This window comes from Heptranchias perlo, chromosome 12 (genome assembly GCF_035084215.1).
Source record: "Heptranchias perlo isolate sHepPer1 chromosome 12, sHepPer1.hap1, whole genome shotgun sequence".
Taxonomy (NCBI): Eukaryota; Metazoa; Chordata; class Chondrichthyes; order Hexanchiformes; family Hexanchidae; genus Heptranchias; species Heptranchias perlo.
In genome coordinates this window covers 59,978,600-60,004,673 of record NC_090336.1, presented here as the reverse complement: position 1 = coordinate 60,004,673, position 26,074 = coordinate 59,978,600, and the positions used below count along the sequence as shown (strand labels likewise).

The 26,074-nt window shown below is 45.7% G+C and overlaps 1 protein-coding gene across 1 annotated transcript in view; it reads right to left on the bottom strand.

Moving 5' to 3' along the window:
* LOC137328070 (doublecortin domain-containing protein 1-like) overlaps positions 1 to 26,074 on the bottom strand; it is a 485,645-nt gene that overhangs the window by 411,807 nt on the left and 47,764 nt on the right. Inside the window, exons 3-5 of the mRNA XM_067994210.1 lie at positions 15,994 to 16,236; positions 11,361 to 11,520; positions 5,914 to 6,076 (exon numbers count right to left, since the gene is read on the bottom strand). Of these exons, the coding sequence (XP_067850311.1) occupies positions 5,914 to 6,076; positions 11,361 to 11,520; positions 15,994 to 16,236 (566 nt within the window). The remainder of the gene's footprint in view (positions 1 to 5,913; positions 6,077 to 11,360; positions 11,521 to 15,993; positions 16,237 to 26,074) is intronic.

Genomic DNA, 26,074 nt, shown 5'->3' with positions numbered 1-26,074 from the left:
TTAATTTGCTTTGGTGATGGTGTTTGAGGGATGAATGTTGGCTAGGACACCTGGAGAACTCTTCAAAAAGTGCCTTGGGACCTTTTATGTCCACCTCAACAGGCAGACGGGGGCCATGATTTATATCTCAGTCAAACGACAACGCAGCACTCCCTCAGTGTTGCAATGATGTGTCTACCTAGATTATGTGCTCGAGCCCTGGAAGGCGGGGGGGTGGGGGGTGGGGGGTGGGGGGGCTTGAACCCACAAACTTCTGACTCAAACATAAGAGTGCTACTAACTCAACCAAGTGAACAGCTTGTCCCCAACTGGGTAATTTGGATGGGCAGTGAAAGATCTCTCCTGTTTTTCCTTCAATAAAATTTGTCCAGAGTGATCGCTGTTAGAACTGCCCATAGGCGGCACCTACAGCTTGAAGTTTGCTCCATCTGGATTCTCAAGTTGCTTAAGTTAGATAAGTCTCCATTACATGTAGCCATTAGCTGTACCTTTTGAATGCTAGAGAAACATTTCTTCCTACTCGTTTACCTGCACAATGCTTTTCTTTTAAAAACTGTCAGGTAACCAGTTATTAAGTGGTACAGGCAGATAATCAACACCATTCTGTTCTGTCTGCACTCCAGTTGCACTTGAGTTAAGTGGCCTTTGTGTGTGGGTAACTGTTGTTATACAGTCAAATCTCTTTGTTGCAAAGTCATGGGCAACAATGCTTCTCATTAGGCATTCATCTAATCAAAGTTTTGAGTCCCCTGAATAATTATAATGAGGCTAGTGTCATAACCAGAGAAAATCCCTGCTTAAACAAGAAGTTTATAGGAGCTTTTCTGTGATCTGGTGCTCCCAGCAGGGCACGGTGCATATAAGGTGCACATTTAGTAAATCATGGGTGCGCAGTCCGTGATTTTCTGTCCACTAAAGTTATTGGAAGGAAGCTGCAGCACTTAATTGCTTCCCATTGAGAGCACCAGAATAATGGAATTATTCCCTCTAGAAAGAGAGTTTATAACAATCAGGTGAATGATCAATGTTTTCCTGTCTGAACAGGCTCACTTTTTTGCCTAACAAAAAATTTCTAGATATTCTTATAAATTAGAACATCACTTGGTTCTTTACCATTAAAGCACAAGATCACAAGAGAGATACAAATGAGGGAGGCCATTCAGCCCATCTTAGCTCATCTACTCAGAATAAAGAAAATCTTACATTCTCCCCTATCCCCAACCACATAATCTTTCTCTTGAGGTTTTCACCTCGACCCTACCTAGTCCGTCTAAAAGTTGATCACTCTTTGCATGAAGAAGTGTTTCCTGACATCTGTCCAAAATTTCCCTTTCACCAGTTTTTAACCTACATTGAACATATAAATGGGATTTTTTTTTCCTTTTTCTCCCAAGCTGTTCCACACATAAACTACTTCTTGGCCCAAAGACTGACCTGCTCCTGGAGCTCTGCCAATGTGGTTCTAAAATCAACCACTAGAAGGTGTACATGAGCAACCTGGGTGAATCCTTCTGATTCCTCCTTTCCCAGTTGTTAAAGTAGAATTTTTTTTTAATAGGAGCAACTGAGGGTTGCAATCTTTTAGCCAATCCAAATCGGACAGCGGGTGGAACGCTGGACGGGGGCAGGGCATAGAAATTGAGTCAATTCATGTTTATTTTGTACATTATTTCTCTTCAAAACTGTCCCATCTCTGCATTCCTCTTCAATTTTTGTATAACAAAATAAAATTCACAAATGGAATCTTTAATAAGGACTGCAGCTCCAGTTATTTAACAAGTCACATTTTATCATTTACACTTTGTGGGTCTATATTATTCTAATATATGGACTGCTGAGACTCTCAATGTAGATTTCACAGCGAGTAAAACAGTGCATGTTACAGGGTCAGTAACCATCACTGTAATTAGCTGTTATTTGTTTCATGTAGTGATGAGGTTACTGGCGAATGCAGCATCTATGGTAGTACACTTTTCCCATAATTCATAGCAAAACAGAAAGCTCTGTATCAATAATAATGAATACATTTGCACTGCACACTATTAGGCCAATTTTATGAATGTGTGTTTCAACAGAGAACCTCACCTGCCAAGAGCACATATCAGGAAATTAATTTTAATGGATGGAAAATTGTGGGGAGCATACCAGCCATTTCCTGATAGGCAGTCTCAAGCGGGAGCGCAGTTTTATAAAATCGTCTCCCACGGGTCAACTGCAATGAGGATTCCATCAGAAGAAAGACCTCTGTTTACGTGTTAGAGAATTTGTTAGCACCAGAATAATGGAATTATTCCCTCTAGAAAGAGAGTTTATAACAATCAGGTGAATGATCAATGTTTTCCTGTCTGAACAGGTTCACTTTTTTGCCCAACAAAAGATTTCTAATTATTCTTATAAATTAGAACATCAGATGGTTCTTTGCCATTAAAGCACGAGATCACAAGAGAGATACAAATGAGGGAGGCCATTCAGCCCATCAATTCAGAATAAAGAAAATCTTACATTCTCCCCTAGCCCCAACTACATCATCTATCTCCAAGGTTTTTACCTCGACGCTACGCAGGCCATTCAAATGTTAGGATCCTTCTTATATATTATACTTCACTATACTAATTATTCACTTTCAAGAAACTGTGAGAGAGACCACTTTTTCAGGTCATTACATTTGTCTGAGGAAAGTTCAATGTCTTCGTACATTCCGTGTGGTGCAATGATTACTGGGCAGTAAACATCAATCCCTAATTAAACAAATAGCGGCAGCAGCGCAACTTCAGGGACTCAGAGCAGGTGGAGAGAGAAGCAGCACATCAAGGCCACAGGACAACTGGGCAGAGAAGCAGCACATCAGGGCCATAGAGCAACTGGGTAGAGGAGCAGCACCTCAGGGCCACAAGGCGGGGAGAGGAGCAACACATCGGGGCCACAGGGTGGGGAGAGGAGCAACACATCAGGGCCACAGGGCGGGGAGAGGAGCAGCACATCAGGGCCACAGGGCGGGGAGAGGAGCAGCACATCGGGGCCACAGGGCGGGGAGAGGAGCAGCACATCGGGGCCACAGGGCGGGGAGAGGAGCAGCACATCGGGGCCACAGGGCGGGGAGAGGAGCAGCACATCAGGGCCACAGGGCGGGGAGAGGAGCAGCACATCAGGGCCACAGGGCAGGGAGAGGAGCAGCACATCAGGGCCACAGGGCGGGGAGAGGAGCAACACATCGAGGCCACAGGGCGGGGAGAGGAGCAACACATCAGGGCCACAGGGCGGGGAGAGGAGCAACACATCGGGGCCACAGGGCGGGGAGAGGAGCAACACATCGGGGCCACAGGGCGGGGAGAGGAGCAACACATCGGGGCCACAGGGCGGGGAGAGGAGCAACACATCGGGGCCACAGGGCGGGGAGAGGAGCAGCACATCAGGGCAGCAGGGCGGGGAGAGAAGTAGCGCTCTGAGACTCGGGTGGAACTGAATTAAGTAAAGTATTTAAGTGCAAGAACGGTCAAGTATTTTAACCGTCTGTCCATAAGCAGAGCCATTTATCCCCTGCTTGCCGCATGGCTAATATTAGGAACTTGCAATGGGGGTACCATGGGTGTGAGCCGATGACCTATACTTCCATGGCATCACATTTGGGAAAACAAAGCCCTGCACCAACACACTGCCCTTTACGTTTAAGTGTCTCTAGAAGTAACCAACTCTGAAAAGTGATATGTTACTTTAACACTCAGAAATACCTGCTAAAGTAATGAAAGTTATAAATAGCCCTAGATATAGTTACTGCTGCACCTTCCAGCAAAATAAAGCAAGGTAACAGTATTATCCATTCTTTGCATCACCTTTGCCACATAACTTGAATTGGAATAGTTCTACAAGTCATGTAAAGGGATTATTCCCATGATGTGAATAATAGGTGTGTGAGGAACACGATTTTCTGTAGCTTTCTTTATTCATTTGAAATACTTCTCTGTTACTTTAGCATAGGTAAGCCTATCATTTAAAAGATGTTCACGTACTTTCCTTTTGATATTGTAGAATACCAATTAAATTGCCACAATTGTACAAGTCATATTTTTTATCCTTCTATCACATTTACAACTCTCTTTTTAACATGCCCTACTAAAGTTATGGGGACACTGCACATTTTGTTCTGCCTTAGTGTACCTACTATCCCTGTTCTCTGGTGACAAGGCCCATCTGCCACCTGCTCTAGTCTGTGTCCCAGCGACAACTGTCGAGCAGCACCAAGATTGATTATCAGTCAAAAGCAATAACAGAGCACCAGATTTCTGTGGGTTAAGCTTGCTGATCCAGCAAGAGTTGGTATGAAATTTCAGTATTGCGTGCCAACATTTTGGTGCTGAAAGAACAGCAGTGCATGTCGCCATGAAATACAGCCAAAAGAAACACAAACAAAGCATAAAGTCTGTCCTCCCAGTTTAGCCTATTAAAAGGGAAAGTGCAGCTGGAACACTTGCAGTAGCTGTCGCAGTACAAGGACTATTAAGCCTAGACTTTCTTTTCAGCATTAATCTTCTAAACTCTATGGTGGACTAATTGTACCTCAGCCAAAATGTCGCAATTAGATTTGTATGTAGATTGCGTTCCCTTTTAAATATGTTTAATATTAAAAGTGGATCTATTTTAACATGCATTTATATTATAACATGCAAGAAGTCTACATAGTGTCATTTGCAAAGTAAAATTAATCCTTGAAGAAATAAAGATGCTTTATGATGGTGAATAAAAAAGCACTTAGATTTGTAGAACCATAGAAGTTTGCAGTGCAAAAGGAAGCCATTTGGCCCATTGTATCTGTATTGGATTGTGTTTGTAAAGCGAAGATTTGGTCAGAGTATTTTAGAATGGATTTCCCCATTTAGACTCTCAAGGTAAATGGATATTAATCATTTTCAACAACAAAATAGCAAGTGGCAGTGTTTTTGTAAGCAGTACAGTGTATCCCATTAAAATGCATACTATTGGCTCCCAGAGTGACTTCCACTGCGTCTGTCAGTCAGCAAATTAATTAATGCAGCAGTGTTTTAGTATATAAAATGAGCACACTTGAAATCTTGATCATTGTTCATAATAAACAGGAATGCAAAGGAGCACAAACGTATTCTGCTTAGTAATGGTAACCAGAGAGACATGGTTTGCAACTTTCAATCAAAATCCTTGGCAGTAACATATTTAGAAGTAGGAATCTTTGATCAGAATTGCAGTGGGACAAGTAAAAGCTCATCACCACAGTTGGTACACGTAGTTTTCATACTGCTTTCTTCTTATTCACAGCTGGATGGTATATAAGTATGATTCTTACAGCTGCTCTGAGTTATGAGACGATTAGCCCAAGTGCCATATAAATTCAATATTAAGTTCAAGATTTGGTGTCACCTATTGTATTTTTTATCATCTAGGATCTAGGGTTCCTCTGATCTATTTAAATTCACCTAAAATTATCCACACATGCCAATGAAGGATACCTGATCTGGAAATGAGTAAAGGTTATTTTTTGAGCAACGAGAGGTTTCAGGGCTAAAATGTTGAGTCTCGCTTCACTTTGCTTTAGAGTCTGAAAACCAAACTTGTAAGTGGTCATTTTCTGAGAATGTGCCAGTGATGGGCAAGGTTGCCCCCTGACAGTGTGCAGATTAAAAATTGCCCCTTATAGTGTAAATGCATCCTAAGACAGTCTTCAGTACCTTTTAAATAAAAAGGAAAAAGAAACTGCAAATGCTGGAGGTCCGAAAGAACGACAGAAAAACGCTGCAAACACACAGGAGGCCTGCCAGCATCTGTCAGGAGAAAAGACAAGTTCTGACAAAGGGTTTCACCCAAATCGCTAACTTGCCCTTTGTCTTTACTGACGCTGACCAACCTGCTGTATATTTTCAGCATTTAGCCTTTATAGCTTTGTACCTTTTATCCTTTTTAATGGATCCACAAACGGCTCCCCGGTTGAAATGTAAACATCAGCATTATGAGGAACATCCTTTGGCTCAAATGCTTCTCGGCCGTTTGCAAGAAATACCCTCCGTGCGGCCGAGTTCAGGTTGAGCTTTATAGTGCAAGCCTCCAGTAACTGAGAATGGAAACGATATCCCATCATCAATACAACACTAAAAAATGATTCAAATCAAGAGACAATTAGATATGCTTATTAGACATTTCATCATGGGCTAATTTCCATTTTCTATTTGTAGCAAAATCAGAAATATGCAAACCTGTTTCAATCCTAATAATTCAAAGTCATTTCTGCACTAAACAAAAACTGAATCATTCAATAATTTGAGTTAAGCAACATAAGTAACCCAGCAAGATGGGGAAGTAACGCTAAAAATTGGAACATCAGATAATTTGATTTCAAAGTCATTTAATTAAGAGAAGACTGTAAAGAGTTTCCAATTTCGCTATAAATGGTTTTTTTTAAGACAATTGTTGTATTTAAATCTATAATTTAACCCTTTAAGGGAAAAGGTGGCATTAACCCCTTCACCAACATGAAGTTGCGGCTCTTGTGAAGTTATCACATGAATATTACTTTGTCCGTTAGTAACTAATTTTTTCCCAGTTTGTTAAAGTGCTTATTGAATCACCTTCATTTCAGGTGTAAAATACTGCATGGCTGTGAAATGTTATTTCAACAGAGATAACCACAGGATGGATGGAGATCTGGATCAATGCTGTCTACAGTTCTGAGACTCTTCACTCACACCATCTTTATTTGAGCTAGAACAGTGTTTTTAAAAATGTATTATGTATATAAAGCAGATTGTATTTTCATGGTCTTCCACTCTGCATCGCTCAAGAGTCAGGTCGGACACCCAACTCCAGAATTACACTGAAATTGCTACACACTGAGGTTATATTTGCAGTGTAAATGCACCCCTAGATTGCACAAGTGTTGCAGGTTCTCCCGACATGTGGGTTTTAACCAGCAAGTGGCAATACCAAAGATGAACTCATTAGGCTCTCTAAGGCTGGAAGCAGGTAAGATCCCAGGCCTTCACAGACACCGGCTCTAGAGGATCTGGTACGCTTATCTTTGGTGCTGTTGCTGGCTATACAGGTCCTGCGGTATTCATACGGTACACAAAAGCGGCAATAGAAACCTATGCAATTCTTCCTTACTGTCAAGGAATGTATGTTCTCAGCTAAACGCCAAAGAGATATCAGTACTTAGAGGTAACGTGGCCACTGAGGACTGAGATTATGCAGCCTACCAGTTACTGTAATATTCCTATAAAACTATAATAAGCAGAGCTGCTACTTTTCTTATTGATGAAATATGATTAAAAGTAACCTTTATTGTACATTCCGAAATTTGATTGATTAGACTTCCAAAATTATTTTAGCAACAAAGCATAAAATGGTGCAATGGGGCCTCAATATCATTTTATGCGTGAGCGGCTGGTGTCTGTTACCCCTCCAAAGTGGATTTGATCAGCATGAATGTTAGGCTGCTTGCCTCGTCCGTGGCTGTCTGGGAGGAGATTGGAGCAAGCAACGGGAGACAATCGTGACGACTGTGGAGTGGGGGTGGGGAGGGAATCCTGCTTCTCCTGGCTCCACAGGAAGGTTTTTGCAAAAATTTATTTTTTTAAATAATCAATTTTCATTGGCGGCCGTGGCGATGGCTGAAGATTCCTGGGCAGGGAAGGCCCAACCCCTGCCCCACTCATCACTGCCCAATTTCTATGTGGGGATCTAAAGCAGACATCAGGCCCGTCATTTACAAATGTAAGAGTCCTAGGGCCTGATATTAGGACGGAGGCGGGTTGGCAGCAGTGGGGGGTCGACTGGGCACGTGGGTAACGCACCCAGTGAAATCGGGGTGCTCCGCACGCGATCGCAGCCTAATTGAATGTACTTACGCGTGCTTCCGGGTTTCCCGTTCCAGACCTGCACAGCAGGCGCACTGCGCACCCGCATCACAGGCTGTCAGCAGGAGGAGCCCTATTTAAAGGGGCAGTCCTCCAGTGCTCCTCATTTTGGGAGCATGGAGCAGGCCAGAGGCAAGGCTGCTCCAAGGTTCTCTGACTCCTCACTCCAGGTGATGCTCGATGGGGCGAGGAGGAGGAGGAGTGAAATTTTTTTTCCATCTGATGGGAGGAGGTGGCCTCCCTCTGCCACCAAGAAGGCCTGGCTGGAGGTGGCCGAGGAGGTCAGCAGCAGCAGCAATGTGTGCCGAACCTGGGTTCAGTGCAGGAAGCCCTTTAATGACCTAACCAGGTCAGCCAAAGTGAGTATACTTACGCATTCTCCCACACTCCGTCTTCCACATCACCTCCACCACCACACAACTCCTTCTGCACTGCCACCACAACGCTCTCGCATCACTCCTCACATCCACTCAACCATCATCCTCACCTTGCCTGCACTTACTCACCGCCCCAGTTCCCATTCGAACACTACCACGCAACCCAATCCTCATACAATCAAACGCACCCTTCCATGCATCTCCCTCACGGTCACCGCCACCCACACCAATGCATGCAGCGGGTCACTATGCAACCATCACTCAATCATGCCTCTCTGTGTTTTGCCTTGTTAGGAGAAGAGATGCCAGAATGCCCGGGAGAGGGCAAGGACCAGAGGGGGCCCGCCACACCAGGTTGTCTTAACGGACGCGGAGCAGCAGGCATTGGAACTAAGCCGGACGCTGGAGTGCCTGTCCGTGGCGGACATCGAGAATAGGAGCGCACAAGCGGCTGGTGACAGAAATCTAACATTCAGCACTCATGATAGCGAATGATCTTAGCATCACTTGGCATCTGCAGCACCTCAACATCTGTCCACATGCTTAATATTGCTTTCTGTTCTCTTGCAGGGCCATCTGCGAGCGCCGTGACTGCGGAGGGAGATTCCTCAGAGGACCTGCCGGCCTCTGAGGGTGCATCGTCACATCTGAGCCAGCCATCCACCAGCGCAGATACACACACCTCGGTGGGTCCCCGTCCTCACTTAGTTGGGCTTGCACATGGTGAGTCACCACACATGTGAGCACGAGCAGACCCTGGTGGCAGGGGCAGGCTTGGAGAGTCAGCGTCGGTGGGAGCACTCTTCTCCAGGTTCTGCTCAGCTGGACTCAGATGCTGAACCCTGGGGGCCAGCCATGAAAAGGAGAGTCACTGAGGGCCAGCAGCACATTGCCGAGGTACTGGAACAGTTGCCACGCGCACTCTCCACAGTCGCACAGAGGATGGGGAGTCCAACTCCTGCATGAGTGGAATATTGTCACGGGGACGTGAGGGCATCTCTGAGATAGTGTCGCGGGTAGGTGCGGGAATGTCTGCGATGGAGGAAAGGCTAGTCTCCATCGAGCTTCAAGCACGGCTCAACAATGAGTCCATTCAGGCCCTGACAACGGCCGTTCGGATTCAGGGTGAGCAAAATTCTGTCGTCTTAAACAGGCTGACAGATACATTACAACTGGCCTTCCAAGGCTTCACACAAGTCCTCCAAACTGTCGTCCAGCAGGGTGGAAGGAGTGATGTGGGCCTGGCCCAGGAGAGGGACGATGGAGAAAGGGGGCATGGAAGTGGGGACGCCACTCAAAGCGCTCCCACGTCTCACCCGTTGCCCCTCTCTCAACCAGTACCCACAATGCTGCCTCCTTTCCAGGTGGCCGAGTCTGCCCCCACACAGGTGCTGGTGGAGCAGTCTTTGGAGGGGCCCTCACGGGCACCGAAACCCAGAGGGCGTCCGCGCAAAGCATCTCATCGGTCAGGGCATGGACGAGAGCAACCTGCCACTACCTCTGCTGAAGCCATAGGGGTAGCACCACGTAGGGGTTCCCGCAAACGTAAGGCTAAGGTTTTGTGAGCACAAAGGGGATGCACAAGGGTGTATGACAGAATGTCATGTTTTTGATTTACTTTCGTTTGTTTTGCAAAGCACATTAACATTTGTTATCACCACTACTGCCACGTCTTTGCAAATCTTGTCTGGTTTGTGCAATAATTCCCTTTCCTGAGGATCACTATGAAGACCCACACCTGATGCCACCCATTGTGTCACTGCAGAGTGGGTGTAGGTGTATTTGCAGGGCTCTTTTGTGCAGACGACTGAGAGACATCGGCGATGTCCCCGGTGGCACCGTGGAAGGATGCGGAGGAGAAGTTGTTGAGGGCAGTGGTGACTTTGACAGCGACAGGTAAGAAGATGGTGCTCGGGCCAGCCGGGAGCAGCTCGGCATCAAGGAGACTGCAGATGTCCACGACTACATGTCCAGTGACTCTGAGCCTCCGTGTGCACTGCTCCTCAGAGAAGTCCAGGAAGCTGAGCCTTGGTCTGTAGACCCTGTGGCGAGGGTAGTGCATTCTGCAACACCTCTCTCTCTGTGGTTGCCCTCCCTCGTGTTGTGAAGGTGGATGTGTCACAGCACTGTGTTGTGGAGCTCCACATGTCAGACATGGACAGCGTGGCCGGCGAGGCTGGTGATGCTGTTCGTCCTCTGAGGAGGTCATGACTGCAGCTATGGCGGCCCCCATCTGGAAGATGTACGTTTGAGGGGGTCCGCAAGGTAGTTAAATGTGTCTGCACACCGGGGTAAGTGTGCAAGTTGGTGAATTTTAGTGTTAGGAGGAGGGTGGTGGAGGCCAGACTTTGGCCAAAGTGACAGAGTGGCCTCCTGCAATGAGTGAGGGTCTCCCCCCACCCCACCTGTCAAATGGACTTTTGCAGCTGCCACTGGCTGGTGGCTGCAACACGTCTGTTTCGACTGGGAGTGTTTCCCCCAGTACAGGAAACAGTCTCAGTTGACATGAAAATCTCACCCCTCCTAAAATATCCTCCCAATCAGGTCAGCAAACGACATGAAGTATCAAAATAATTGCCTTAAGTGAGATCCCGCCGGCTTTAATTGCCGGTGGGAGTCCCGCATGCGGGGGCTGCGCGCACATCATTGGGGAACCCGGCAGTGGGCGGGTTGGAGCCGGGCTCCGAACCCGCCCCAGGAATCCCGAATTTTCAGAGCCCCCCCCGCAACGAACGCACCCACTCGGCCATCCTAAAATCGACCCCCTACACTTGTTTTCGGCCAATTTTGGGTCAGACATTTATCAGGTGCCCTCGGAGCACGAAATTGGATTTTGTTGTTCTCGTTTTACGCCCATAAAATGTGCGCAACGAGGTCCAATAATACTAATAGTAAGAGCCTCCATGAATAATACTCCATACTTGTTTGACCTTGAGGAAGATTATCATCGCTTTTCATGGCCTAAAAATATGAAATGGTTTAGGAATTTAAGACCTAAAGATTAAATTCATTCAACCACCTATTAGCACCAGATGGAGCAACATATGATTCTCTATACAACTGTTGTACTTAGTACCACAAAGAAACTCTTCACATTATCCATTACCAGTTTGATGTTAGGTGCTGTTATTTTTGCAGAGACATTGCTCGTCCCGTTCTTGTAGGCCATCACTTTTATGATCCGCTCCCGACGTTTAAAGAGCGGCTTTTGTTTGCAACCTCTGTGACCTAACTGGAGCCTTGAAGGTAATGATGAATGTGCCTTCCTGTATAAAGTGAAATGAGTCCAAGGTATGAAACAAGCAACAATGAGCAAGATGCAATAGTGGTGATATGCATTTAAAATACTTTAAACAAGTGAATTGTTATGAACAGGAAGGCTTGAGTAAATTATTATTTAAGAGACTAGCGGATCTCTGCTGGCATTGCTCAGGGGTAGTCTTGGATCTAGAGCATGGATGTGATATTTAGCTGCTAATCTGGCCTGCCATTTTCAGGCCACCGCTTTAAAGTGGAAATTCCAGGTGATTCCAGCTACTTATAAACCATTGAGGTCAATCCAAGGGCAGTTATTACTACTGTTTGTACATACTCCAGATCAATGACTGGCTTTCTTATCCTTTTTTTGAAAAAAAGATTGTTTTGTATTTGTCACAAAGAGCGATACCTGGTAAGTGATGTCTGGGGTATGAGTCTTCAGTGTTAAATGGAGGACCTTTCTATATATACTAGCAGATCGCCCATGGCACTGCTAATGCCAAGTCAGAGGATACACTGTTTTGTACGAGCAGGAATGTTAAAACAATTTCAATGCACAATGCCTTATTCTGCTAAGGTGTTGTGTCCCTTTAAGGCCACAAAGTCCAATTCTTGTTGAATAACCATCACTCAGGATAATCAGAGTTTCATTGTTGTTTGGTCAGGAAGCAGATTGGAATGTGTTTCTCAGTTTTAGCCTGCAGCTCTGGAGGACCCAGAACTTTAAGATAATTTTGCATCTTTAAGAAAGTGCGGTGCTTGGAATATGATGTCTGCACATGTTAGACATAGCTTTTTTAATATATACTAGCAGATCTCCGTTAGAACTATGTCATATAAACCAGAGGTCCTAGATTCAGTCATCAGTCACGGCAGAGTTAGCTGATCTCAGCTGTTGCAATGATAGAGGCACTGCAACTAGACTTGTGCCGTGGATTGGGGGGGAAAAGATCAGCCAGCATTACTACTCCAGACCCCTGCTGGAAAGTGTACGTGTGTGAACATTCTGTCAGGGCAGGATTGAGTTAGACTATCCTCCATGGTCAAAAAGCTTGACAACGTTCATAGTCTAGGCTCAAACAACCATTGGGAAGAAGTAGCGTTGGGTAATTCAAAACCATGGAAACATAACCATGCAAACATACGCGAACATGAATCAGCCCCTTCAGGAGAGGAGGCGCAAAAATTGGAAGGAAATAAAAACACTTATTAAATTTAGCTTGGCTACAGATAATGCAATTTGCTAATACCAACGATAGTTTGTAGTTTGGGGCTGATTCTGTGCACCGGGAGTGCAGCAGCATCACGAATGTTGGGGGTTCAACGAACTGGGAGAGCTCATTTCTTGCTGAGCTGAAGTACATGCACCTATTTAGTACTGGGAGCCCATTTCGGGAGCTCAGGCTTGATTTTCCATTCATTGAAATGAATGGATGGAAAATCACGAGGGCAGTCATGTGCAAAGTTCCAACATGCGCTCCCAGTGCAGAAGCTCTGCATCAGATGTGCTAAAGAGGAAAATGTGCCCCTTTGTACCTTAACCTCGTGCAAAAAAGTTTGAATGAGCACTTGGCACAATTTGGTGTGTTTTGCACTGGCTTTAATCTTTTTTCCATCATGTGCCCATTTGAAATGGAGGCACAGGAGGCTTCATGGTTGAAGGAACTCAAAGTGTTTTGGTACAAGTTTTTTTTATTAAACATTTTTTCCACATTTCAGCAATATTTTTCAGAAAATGTTTTGGGGATTTTCTTTGTTACTCCTTAAGGTAAGTGTGTTTTTAAAGCATTTAAAATACAGTTTCATGGTTGGGTCAGTGCAAAATGAAAGGAAACCATGGAAATGAGCAGATGCCACACCATATCTGCAAACCTAGCCACAGATTCCTGCTAAAGATTAGACAACTGCCTCAGCTTGCTCCGGGTCAGCAGAGAGCCAGTAGCAGAGGTAAGCCATATGCAGCAAGGGCACTTACAGTCTAGTTACAACATAGAGGTGGCACTACCAGTGGTTGGCATGGTTACCATTGCCATCAACTGTTATGCCTGTGGCTCAGTCCCATCTAGCACTGCAATAACAGCTGCTCACACATGGATCGAACAGGTGACTGATGCATCAATCAGCATGGCCAGCAAGTTTATCCCTTCCACTGAATAGCAAGACACAGCTGCACAATATCACTGCACTGCTGCATTCTCAAAGTTCAAATGGTCACTGATTGTTGCCATTAGCCAAACTTAAAGCCCATTCTAGGTGTCTGTAAGTGACTATGTTTGTGTTGCAATGGTTTGATGTGTGCAGACCTTGGAAGATGTGAGTGTAGCAAGGCTTTCAACTGTACATGAATGCATGCCCTGCTGAAGTATGAGTATGAGGAGATTTAGTGAAAGTCTGTGAGGGCTTGACATGAGTGAGCAGTAAATGTGGAACGGGTTGACAGGAAACAGTTTTTGGCGGATAGTCTTGGGCCATGGAACTGTTGGGTAATCTCATCTTGCCGGATTCCTTACTGCAGTCTTCTCCCCCATATATTCTCAGGTCCTACAAATACTGCACATAAGGTTGGAACCTGCCCATCACCTCATGCCAGGCATGCATTATTGCCATCTTGTGGGGTAGGGGGGTGCGCTGGAGTACCAAACAGGGCAAGCCCTCCTTGCATTCAACGAATGTAACAGCACATCCACTTTGCCAGTAATCAAACAAGAAGTTGGGGGCTGTGCCAGCCTGCTATTCGCTCAAAGACCCCATTTTGTATCTAAGTACTGGATTTACCTTTTTTGATTTGCATCTTTTTTTCCCCGTCCCCCCAATAGAAAGTCTTTGGGGAAGCTGAAAAATATTTAGACAATTATTTTCTCCACCTCTATCCTGCCCCTTATCTTTAAAGGGTCATATCCCTTTAAATTTTCCCAGCAGCCCTTAAAGATCTGCTCCTGTTCCTCACATTATTAGTGGTCTCTCAGCATCTGGGCCAACGTGTGCAAGGGGTGCATTCTAATTATTTAAATAGCCTGACTTTGTGAATTCTGCTGAGGTGCGGACAGTGGCCCAGTGAAATGCTCAAGCGGCAGCTTTTTAAAAATGTATTCATGGGATGTGGACGTTACTGGCAAGGCCAGCATTTATTACCCATCCCTAATTGCCCTTTCTTGAAACGCTGCAGTCCGTGTGGTGACGGTTCTCCCACAGTGCTGTTAGGAAGGGAGTTCCAGGATTTTGATCCAGCGACGATGAAGGAACGGCGATATATTTCCAAGTCGGGATGGTGTGTGACTTGGAGGGGAACGTGCAGGTGGTGCTGTTCCCATGTGCCTGCTGCTCTTGTCCTTCTAGGTGGTAGGGCTCACGGGTTTGGGATGTGCTGTCGAAGAAGCCTTGGCGAGTTGCTGCAGTGCATCCTGTGGATGGTGCACACTGCAGCCACTGTGCGCCGGTGGTGAAGGGAGTGAATGTTTAGTGTGGTGGATGGGGTGCCAGTCAAGCGGGCTGCTTTATCCTGGATGGTGTCGAGCTTCTTGAGTGTTGTTGGAGCTGCACTCATCCAGGCAAGCGGAGTGTATTCCATCACACTCCTGACTTGTGCCTTGTAGATGGTGGAAAGGCTTTGGGGAGTCGAGGTGAGTCACTCGCCGCAGAATACCCAGCCTCTGACCTGCTCTTGTAACCACAGTATTTATATGGCTGGTCCAGTTTAGTTTCTGGTCAATGGTGACCCCCAGGATGTTGATGGTGTTCCAACACCAGTGTGACGGGACTATTAATTGGCCCCATTGTTTCTATTAGTGCAATCCTATTGAAGAAGATCAGAGAGAAAGCCATGTACAAAGTTTGGATTATTAAACAATTTTTAAAACAAAATGTGAACAAGTTTCTCCTTTCTCAGTTGAGCTTTTTTTTGGGGGTGGGGGGGGGTGGGAGGGCGCAGGAACCACACGGAATGAGGTTGGCAAAATTGGTAGGTGAGTTAGCCTGCACTGCTCTGATGTGCTTGTTAGTAGCTGGTTCAAAAACAGTATTAATAGGGTCAAATACAAGCATTGCCTTAGCTGGTGAATGGTACATAATGGGGGAGAGGTGGTTGCTAAAGAGCACGGAAAATGTAGCTTACATAAAAAATGCACAAACAATAATAACAATTTAAGAGGATGAATTGCTCAAATATAATAAGCATTTACTTTCATTGACCAACATTCTTCCCTCAACTAGTCCCACCAAAATTGTTTCACTCGTCATTCATCCATCTTATTGCTGTTTGTGGGGCTTTGCCATGTGCAAAATGGCTGTCCTGTTCACCTACATTGCAAAGTATACTTCAAAAAGTAATTAATTGCATGTGAAGCGCTTTGGGACATTTCTGAGCAATATAATAAAAGTGCTAAATAAATGCAAGTTCTTCTCCTTCTTCATTATGTAGAGGGCAGCTTTGAAACATTAATTTTCAGTAACCTTAGGAAATTTGAATGCCTGGATGTAATTACCTGACTGGTCCAGGGGGAGCACTCAAACATCTTTTGATCCTTGGAAACCGAAGGCTGCATTTCTTTTTACGAGTTGAAGTGTTGCTCTCACAGTCCGAAGCCAAACCGCAACTTTTGAACGAATTCTGGAATCTTGATCTTCTAGATTGTGAACAAGCAAGAGATCCAACTGGAGACCGCAAAGACGGTTTTCCGCTTTGCGTACGTATATGGATTGTCATTTTATATGGGGATTTGTATTTTCTAAATACAAAGAGAGAGAGAAAATAAAGCTTTTTAACTCTAAGTTCCATAGTTACAAATTAAATAGAAAATTCAGATTTTTACTTTATTTAGCTACATTCAATGAAACATCTGTGGTTGTGGGCATTCGAATAACCATGAGGCTAATTCAACGATCCCCAGAGAGGTAGACACACTCGAAAGGAGTGCAGATCAGAGACAGGGCTACAAAATTGTGGCACCAATTCTCGGACCTGAACCCCCTGCTAGCACAGCTTCCCTCTAGGATCACGAAATCATCAAATGTGTTTTATGAAACAACACAAAGTAACGTTCCAGATTTTGTAAGGCATGTGTCGTTTCAAAGCTGCAAAGAACTTTGAATGCTCAAAGGAATACTTTGAAGCATCAATTCAAGAATTATCTCATTTCAAGGTACATAATCTCCCTAGTTTGGTAAGAATGAAAAAAGTAACAAATCTTTGGATCTAATCAAACCTATCTCCTGATGGCATAGTGCTCTTTGCTATAGACAGTAGGCACATCCCAGTTGAGCTGACTCCACACTATATTAATCAGTGATTATGCCAGAACAACAGTGACTGCACTTCCAAGAGTCATTCATTGGCTCTGAAGCACTTTGGGACATCCTGAGGATGTGACAGGTAAGAACATAAGAAATAGGAGCAGGAGTAGGCCTTACGGTCCCTCGAGTCTCTCCGCCATTCAATAAGATCATGGCTGATCTTCTACCTCAACTCCACTTTCCCGCCATATCCCCAAAATGGTACGTAAATGCAAATTCTTTATATGAAATGTGTTTGTGCAATCTCAATCTAGTATTCATGGAACCACAACATAAAACTGACAATCTCTTTCTCAGAGAGGCCTCGTGAAGAATTTTTTTATGGGCAAAAAATCATACCGGAGAAAAGTGTCACAAGGCAGTGATGTTAGTGGGACGCTCAGAGACTAGGGCCAAAACATATTGGGCCCTAAATTGGACCGTGTAGCGCCCGTTGTTTTGGCGCTATGCGGCCTCCCCAACATCCAAGATGGCGTCTTGGCTGCACACGCACGTTTCCAGCGTGACGTGCGCCGGACCCCATCTTGATATAGGAGTTAGCGCATGCGCAAATACCGAACACCAGAAGCACGTGAAGTAGGGAGAAAATGCGTGCAGTGTGCAATGCTGATTTAAAGTGATAGACACCATTTTGGCACTTAACGCTCAACTCAACACACAGTCTTAACCTCGACCACCTGAATGTGTCTTAGAGTGCCTGGAGGACTCCCCCACCAGCGCTATTTAAAAGGGGCCATGCAGGCGTTGCAGGTTAGTTGCTGGATTATTGCTTCTGGCTGCTGGTGGAATAGAAGTGTTTTTTGAAGCTCCCTAGAGTACGTTTGAGAGTGCTTTGGCAGGTACTGCCTTATGGTTGGGAAAGTTAAAACCATGGTTGAACAATATTCCTGGCAACCATGGGTGGTCTGCTAGGAGTCCTGCTGGGCATTGAGCACAACTGGGAGCATGCAGAGAGGCCACGCATAGCATTCATTGTGAAATGCTGCATGCTGCACAAGCTCGCCATCATGAGGGACCAGCCATTGTCACCAATGATTAGAGAAGACCCTGAGCCAGAGTGGAGGAGTAGGAGGAGGAGGAGGAGAAAAAGGCATGTGTGTGTGGGTTCCTGACCGGAGTCACGAGCCACGGTGTGAGGGGATTAGCCCTTGTCGCCCAGTAGCCAGCCTTTGACACGCACACATGCACAGCAGGTCTGCAATGAGAGCCATGCTGCCAACGTCGTAGAGCACACTATAGGCCTCCTCAAACAATGCTTCCACTGCCTGTACCAGTCTGGAGGAGCCCTGCCGTACTACGTTGAGCGGGTGGGCAGAGTCATTGTGGAATGCTGCATGCTGCACAACCTCGCCATCATGAGGGACCAGCCTTTGCCACCAATGATTGGAGAAGATCCTGAGCCAGAGTGGAGGAGGAGGAGGTGGGGGAGGAGCTGAAGAGGAAGTGGAGGAAGGCGCAAGGGTGCAACAGGGATCACACGCCTTGTCTGCAAGGGCTCTGCATGCTCACCTGATCCGTGCCCGTTATCAATAATGTCAACTACATCCCCCAACTCACCAACAATCCTACAGTCCCCACCTTTCCACTCCCACATCTATCTGATTGCACATTGGTTTCCCCCTCAGCTCATCACACAAATAAAAACCACCACCAAATGCAAATCCAGTCACATTTGTCAATGAATAAATTAAATTATGGAAACAGAACAGAACTATTCATCCTTGTGCATTGCCTTAATGCTTGTTGTTTGTGTGCCTTTACCTATCCTACAAGGTGCTTCCCCAGTGGCTGGAGCATGGGTGGTGGGAGGCTGCTGGCCTTCAATGGAGGAGCGGCAGATGGCCTTGGAGGACGACCTCGAGCAGCACTGGGCCGGGAAGGCCCAGCTTCAGACTGCACTATCTCAGCATGGGTTGCAGCAGTCGGGCTTGACTGGCCGATGGGCAACAACAGAGGCACTGGCAGAGTGGTAGGGGTGGGAACAGGAATGCTGTCATCCTGGGAGAGAACAGCAGGTCTGACTGTCATGGTGCCACTGCCACTATCCCGGGGCGGTGTCTCAGCAATCCTGGTGATCAGCTGGAGAACGGATTGCTGGAGTGCTGTGACGCCCAGGAAGCCCCGTTCCACAGCGGTCCCCAGAGCCATAATAGCAGCAATCTGAGCTTCCATTGCAGCAATCTGAACAGCAATTGTAGCTTGCAGACCTTTGATGACATCGGTTTGTGCTGCAACGGAAGCTGCGACATCGGCCATCAGACACTGCATCATGGTGGGTTCTACAGGTGCGCTGATGGAGGTGATCACCCGTTCCATGTTGGAAAGGTTGGGCTCCACGCTCTGCGCAAAGCCCTGTGCCAAGTTGGAGCTGGACTCCTCCATGCCCCTTCTCATTGTGCGCAGACTTTCTGGCAGGCTTTCCAGTGCCCCAAGCATTTGGTACTGTACGCCTATCAGCCGTCTTCTGTAACCTGGCTCATCGAAGTCCTCATCTGACTCCTCTGCAGCAGAACTAGTGAACGACGTCGCCCTCCGGCGACCTGGCACCTGTGGTATCCGTTCCCCCCGCCCCAGCTCCTGTACACTTGTGCTCGGTGTCTCACCACATGCAGATCCCTCCTCTAACCTAACCTCTAAAGGACACGCAGTGTCAGTCTCTGAGCTGGTGAAAACTAGTGTCAGATCGAGTGACGGTGTGGCTTCAGTGTCCTCCTCCTCCTCCTCCTCCTCCTCCTCCTCCTCGGACGATGCCGCCATGTGTTCTTGGTATCTGCAATGACAAAGGGAAACAGGTTGTATCGTGGAGCAGGGAGAAGAGCAAGTAAGACTTGCATGCCGACAGCATCTGCAGCACGAGAGTCAGAAAAGATTATGGGAGGAGGGAGAAGTGGGAAAGGAGAAGGAGCATTAGATATGCAGAGACCCGCCCCCTTCATCGGGACCTCCAGTGCGGCATGTTGTCACGGCTGCAGCGATGACCTGCCCAATGATCCAAAGCACTGTCTCCTCTCGGGGGGTGAGGACATGTAAGCGTCCCCGTCCACCCTCAGGTCTCTCTTGCTGCCGGCTGTTATGCGCCACCTTCTTCTGCAAGACAGAGGACAGTGTGTCAGTGAATATCCTGCAAGGTGTCTGGGTGATGTGCTTGTCATGGTCGAATAGCTGCCAATGTGTGAGACCTGCGAGTGGTGGCTATGTAGCCTGCAAGTGTGGTACTATGTGCGGGTGAGATGCAGCATGCTGATTGCAGCATTGCATATGGATGGGCAGTGTTTGTTGGTGGGCAGGTGACGGGGGCTGTGATGCTTGGAGCAATGGTGCAGTTGGTAGGATGTGCCACTTGACACTTCCATTCACTCACCTTGACCACTCGTGTCAAATCATTGAACTTCTTTCGGCACTGCACCCATGTGCATGGTGCCATGCTCCTGGTGTTCATTTCCTGCGCCACAGCCTGCGGAGCTGCTGCCTGTAGGGTCTCCTGCCACCCTGCAGGTACATGTTGGCCCTCCTTTCGTCCACCCCTTCCACCAGGGTCTCCAGTGTATCATCGGAGAAGCGTGAGGCCCTCTCTCGTGCCGGTCCTGCCATCTTTCCCCCCTCCTAGCGAACTGTGCACATCTCATTTAAAATGTGCACCTACACCTTTAAGAAGTGCAGGCTGCTGATGATGTGCGCTGACCACTCCCCATTTCTGACTTCCTTATTCTCCGTGCAGTCTCTCAGCAGCGCAGGTAGCACTGGCTGCACGGAGATATCATGGTAAGTAGCAGGCAGCTCGAAATTCACATGCTGCCTGCGTAGGGGCCATCGGGTGTGGGGTAATAGCGCATCACACTACCCGCGCCCAAAAATGGCCCTTATTGAATTTTTTTCCCCCCATTGTTCAGCTAGAATTGAGGGGTCCTGGCAGTTGACTGTGCCATATCTGATTTGAAAGTGCTGGATACTAAACTTTGGTGCCTAAAATGAGAAAGTCTTCCATTTCCCAGTGCTAACATCACTTGCCTTGATGAACATAAATATTCCCCAAAATTATGGATAAATATAAAAATTAAATTCATGGTGCAGTGCTAAGGGAATTAAACCATAATCTTACTGTCCTGAACTGAGGCACAAATCAATTACAATTTGTAGTTAATAGAAATCCTTGTTCAACGCATGGCAAAAACAGGAGTCATAAACAGTCTTGTGAAAATTGATCTCAAAGTCTCCTTCCAATTAAATATGGGGAACCATTCCTTTCCAGGAGAGGAAAAACCATTGTCTCCTGACTCACTCTGCCCCAGCCATGGGAAAAACTACAGCCACACCAGAATGTCCTTTTCAACAGAAAAAGGCAAAGAAATGGGATGCTGAAAGAAGTATAGAAAATAATGACTATTGGCTTAGAAAACTTCTAAGTTACTGAGTTCTGAATTATCTGAAACTTGTTTACTCAGGTCTATAATATTGATCTGTAAGACTGGACATTAGCCTAGAAATTACTATTGGCGATGGTTAGGGGGGGGTGATCTGATAATGCTATCCAAGTTTATGAAGGGTAATGAGAGGGTAAATAGTGATAGATTGTTAACATTGGTTGGTGAGATGGTAATGAGAGGGCACATACTTAAGATAATCACAAAAAGAAAAAATAATCTTTACACAGAGGGTGGTTAGCACTTGGAATTGTCTGTCACAAACTGCTGTTCAAGCAGAGTCTGTAAATTATTTAAAAAGGCAATTAGATAGTTGCTTGAAAAAAAAGGAATATTAAAGAGCATGGGGACTGAGTAGGAGAGTGAGATTTGACTCAGTGGGATAGTAAAGGGTATGGGGACAGAGCAGGAGAGCGAGATTTGACTCAGTGGGATATTAAAGGGTATGGGGACAGAGCAGGAGAGTGAGATTTGACTAGGTGGGATATTAGAGGGTATGGGGACAGAGCAGGAGAGTGAGATTTGACTCAGTGGGATATTAAAGGGTATGGGGACAGAGCAGGAGAGTGAGATTTGACTCAGTGGGATATTAAAGGGTATGGGGACAGAGCAGGGGAGTGAGATTTGACTCAGTGGGATATTAAAGGGTATGGGTCAAAGTAGGAGAGTGGGATTTGACGAGGTGACATGTGGAGGCAAACGCCAGTGCAGATTTGATAGACAAACATCCCATTTCTGTGCTATAACATTCTATGATTTCATGTTCAGTAGACGAACCCTTAATGTATTCTTTTGACATTCATTTGTCTGCAATTTTAACATCGGCTTCAACCCATTTAAAAGAAACAGGTTAAAGGCTCCATTGCAACAGGAGGCAGGGAACATCATATGAAGACATTAGGTATTCTTTCGCTAATATCGCCAACAGTCATTTCGAGGTTATAGTTAGAATAGAGTTAAAGATTGTAGTAAAATCTCAGTGGTTCCTAGGATGTGCGTGAACTAATTGTACTGGATTTTGTTACTGTTGTTTGTGATGCTAGCTGACCCCCTTAATAGTGTTATATCTGTATCTGTATATATTAAAAACCTGATAAATTCAGATTATACTATAAATCTCATTTCAGCCCAACTACATCAGTCCAACAGGGACAAAAAGATCATATTTTTGATCCCGTTTTAACAATGTGAAATGGGAGAGAGAGAGAGAGAGAGAGAGTTTTCTTACGTATCGCAAGCCTTTGGTAAACTGGCATTAGGTTAGAATACACATCACAAAGAAGACCACAGAGATAATCCACTGCTTTGACAAAGCTGTCTGGGAAGAGTAGGAAATGTCTTTCAGCAGCAGTAGAACAGTAGAGCATTTTAAAACCTGGGCCAATCTAATCACTTACCACATTCTAAGACACAAATCCCCATGAGGCCAACAGTCCCATTCAAGAGTGGAAAATGCTGCTACTCAGACAGACTCTGGTTCAATGGGAACTATGCAGTCCTGTGCTATCACACAGTTTATAAGAACTGAATTTACCAGAAGGATAATGACAGTTGGCAGGGTTTTAGACTTGCTGCGGCTTGATGCCAAAGTATTACATGCATGTCAAATACTTTTTTTCTTCCAACACTACAAGTATTTGTGAGAATTCGCATGGGCAGGCATTACTTATATATACAATCCACCAACTGCAGACAAAAAACCTTCTAATCCATTACTATGTGTTAGTATTCTTGACTTTCTAACTGACAAAATGCTGTTGTGTAATTCAGTTAAATCCCATTTAACTTCTAGGTTTACCTTGCCTTCTTTATTTAATCTTCAATGTAGAAATGTCACATTGCACAATGCCCTTAACTTACCAGCATTGTGCAATGTGTATGTTTCCGTATGTTTGCAGTCAGATAATCACACAGATACATTAAGTATGTTGTACATCCACACAACTGTCAGCAAGCCTACATTGTGTTAAAAAAGTGGAACAGAAAATCAAAAAAATTCTCAAGTAAAGTAAATTTCAAAGTGTAGAATTTATAGATTCCATAGACAATTGTCCAAAACATTCTCTGTGGACAAGTGGCTTGTCATTTTAAAATATAATAGAGTTGAAAGGGTCCAACATCAAACGCAGCATTTGAAGTGGTAAATGGAGTGAGTCCTGAATGGGTACCAGTCCAAGGCTGGCAGCTTTTGTAGTGACATAGACCTCACAACTTTTTACTCTCAATCCAATTACCCAGCTGGGTAGAAGGGACAGTAGCACAGTGACTTGAAGTCATCGTACTGCCATCCTTTGTTGCCTAGTGACATGTGAGGGATGGGAAAGATCTCCTCCAGAGCCATGCCAGCCCAGCACTTCCATTGCCACAATACCAGTACCTCAAAGGAAGGAAGCCCATGATCAGAAAGGGGAGTTTTCTTATTAGCACGAAGAGTTAACAGGATGGATTTTCCAGTACCTGCGCTCCTGGGTGATAATGATCCACAGCAGGCCACCCCATTCCTCCCATCCCCTCACCCCCCTACCGCTTTCACACAGCCTTTGGAGGAGCACACCTAATTGGATGCTCTGTGTAAGCTCCCACCCATACTGCAGGGAGTACACACGATGGGAGGCAAGAATGGCTGCTGCCACCCTTTAAGGAGTTGCAGCAGCAATTTAAAAAGAGAAGTCTGTGTTACACAGCTGAAAAAACCTTGGGCACAAATGTGGATATCTGGGCACATGATAAAGCAGCACACCAGAAGAACACGTCGTTTACTGATACAACAGTTGGGATGTTGCTGCAGAAAGTGGGTGGGGTAAGGGCGGCTTCTTCTGTTTGGCCCTCCACGGCAGCCTCAGGAGGGCAGTGTAGGGAGACAATGCAAATGTAAATGCCATCTGCACTATTCAGAAGACATTAGAACAAGTGAGAAAGAAGTTTTATAACCCTTTCCCCCCTCCCTCCAGACTTCCATTCCTCTGATTCTAGACTCTTGTACATCCCCTCCTCCCTTCACTTCAACACTGGTGGCTGTTACATCGAATCCCTAGACCCCACACTCAAATCTCCCTCCCTAAGCCCCTCCAAGTCCCACACCTCCTTTAAGGCCCTCATAAAACCCACCTCTGATGAAGCTTTTGATCACCCCTCCTAGTTTCTCCTTAGGCTCAGTGTAGATTTCCTCATGCTTCTGTGAAGCACCTGGGGACATTTTTTTTTTAAAACAATGCCTTTTACATAGTAAATAACCCAACGTGCTTCACGGAGGAGAAACAGAAGCCAAGAAGGAGTGGAAGAGATAACCAGAAACATAGTGGAAAAACTCCTAAAAGGGAGGGAGAGAAGTATCAAGGCAGAGGGGATTTAGGAAGGGAGTTCCAAAGCGTGTGGTCAAAACAGCCGAAAGCTCTTGAAATCCAGGCTGGTCACTGGTAGCACTTTTATTTTCCTCTGACTGTGCTTCATATTTGTACGAGCATAAAGCACATGGATAGCCCAGGACACTCTCACTGTTATGCCTGCGCTTGTTAGAAACAAGCAATGGATCCATATTAATTTCACTACTGGGTAGAACTTAACATTTTTGGAGGTGCAAAATATCGTAAATGCACCCTATAGGTGTGCTACAGTAACATGTTTCAGAAATATTTATGAATTATTCCATATTCATAGTTCTATATTCCTAGCAGACATCTAATTTAAAACGTGTGGTCTTTCCACATTGCAACAAAATACATATAAATCAAATAGTAATGGTAATCATCAGGAAAATATATGCCTATAGCTTATAATACTCCTGCATATTCTTCTTTGTACAATTCTATTCAGAACTAGCTTACTGTGTTCTATAGTACTATCATATTAAAAAAATATCTAAAAAAAGACATTGGCTGCTTTAAGTTCTAAAGGAATGGGCGCTGATCAAGTTAGAGTAATATCCCTTCACCTCTGGAGCCTAAGTTCATTGCCTGTTCAGGCTAATGGGTTCAAGTCTCATCTTGGTACTGACCCTAAGGTTGCTATTTGAAATGAGTCTGGACAGTTTCAAACCCAGTTACCAGTGGCCCTCGGTCCACAATACAAAAGTGGCTACAAGAGCAGGTCAGAGGCTGGGTATTCTGCGACCAGTGACTCGCCTCCTAACTCCCCAAAGCCTTTCCACCATCTACAAGGCACAAGTCAGGAGTGTGATGGAATACTCTCCACTTGCCTGCATGAGTGCAGCTCCAACAACACTCAAGAAGCTCGACACCATCCAGGACAAAGCAGACTGCTTGATTGGCACCCCATCCATCACCCTAAACATTCACTCCCTTCACCACCGGCGCACTGTGGCTGCAGTGTGTACCATCCACGGGATGCACTGCAGCAACTCGCCAAGGCTTCTTCGGCAGCACCTCCCAAACCCGCGACCTCTACCACCTAGAAGGACAAGACCAGCAGGCGCATGGGAACAACACCACCTGCACGTTCCCCTCCAAGTCACACACCATCCCGACTTGGAAATATATCGCCGTTCCTTCATCGTCGCTGAGTCAAAATCCTGGAACTCCCTTCCTAACAGCACTGTGGGAGAACCTTCACCACATGGACTGCAGCGGTTCAAGAAGGCGGCTCACCACCACCTTCTCAAGGGCAATTAGGGATGGGTAATAAATGCCGACCTCGCCAGCGACACCCACATCCCATGAACGAATAAAAAAAATTTGACAAAACTGTCAATTTCACTTACAGAAGTAACAAAGCTGGCTTATTGGGAATAAAAAATTCACACAGTTGAAGCATGGAGCACTCTTCCGGAAATTGGAGTCCTACCTTACTGCTAACCGATGTTACACCTGACCTGGGACCATTCGATGTTGACACT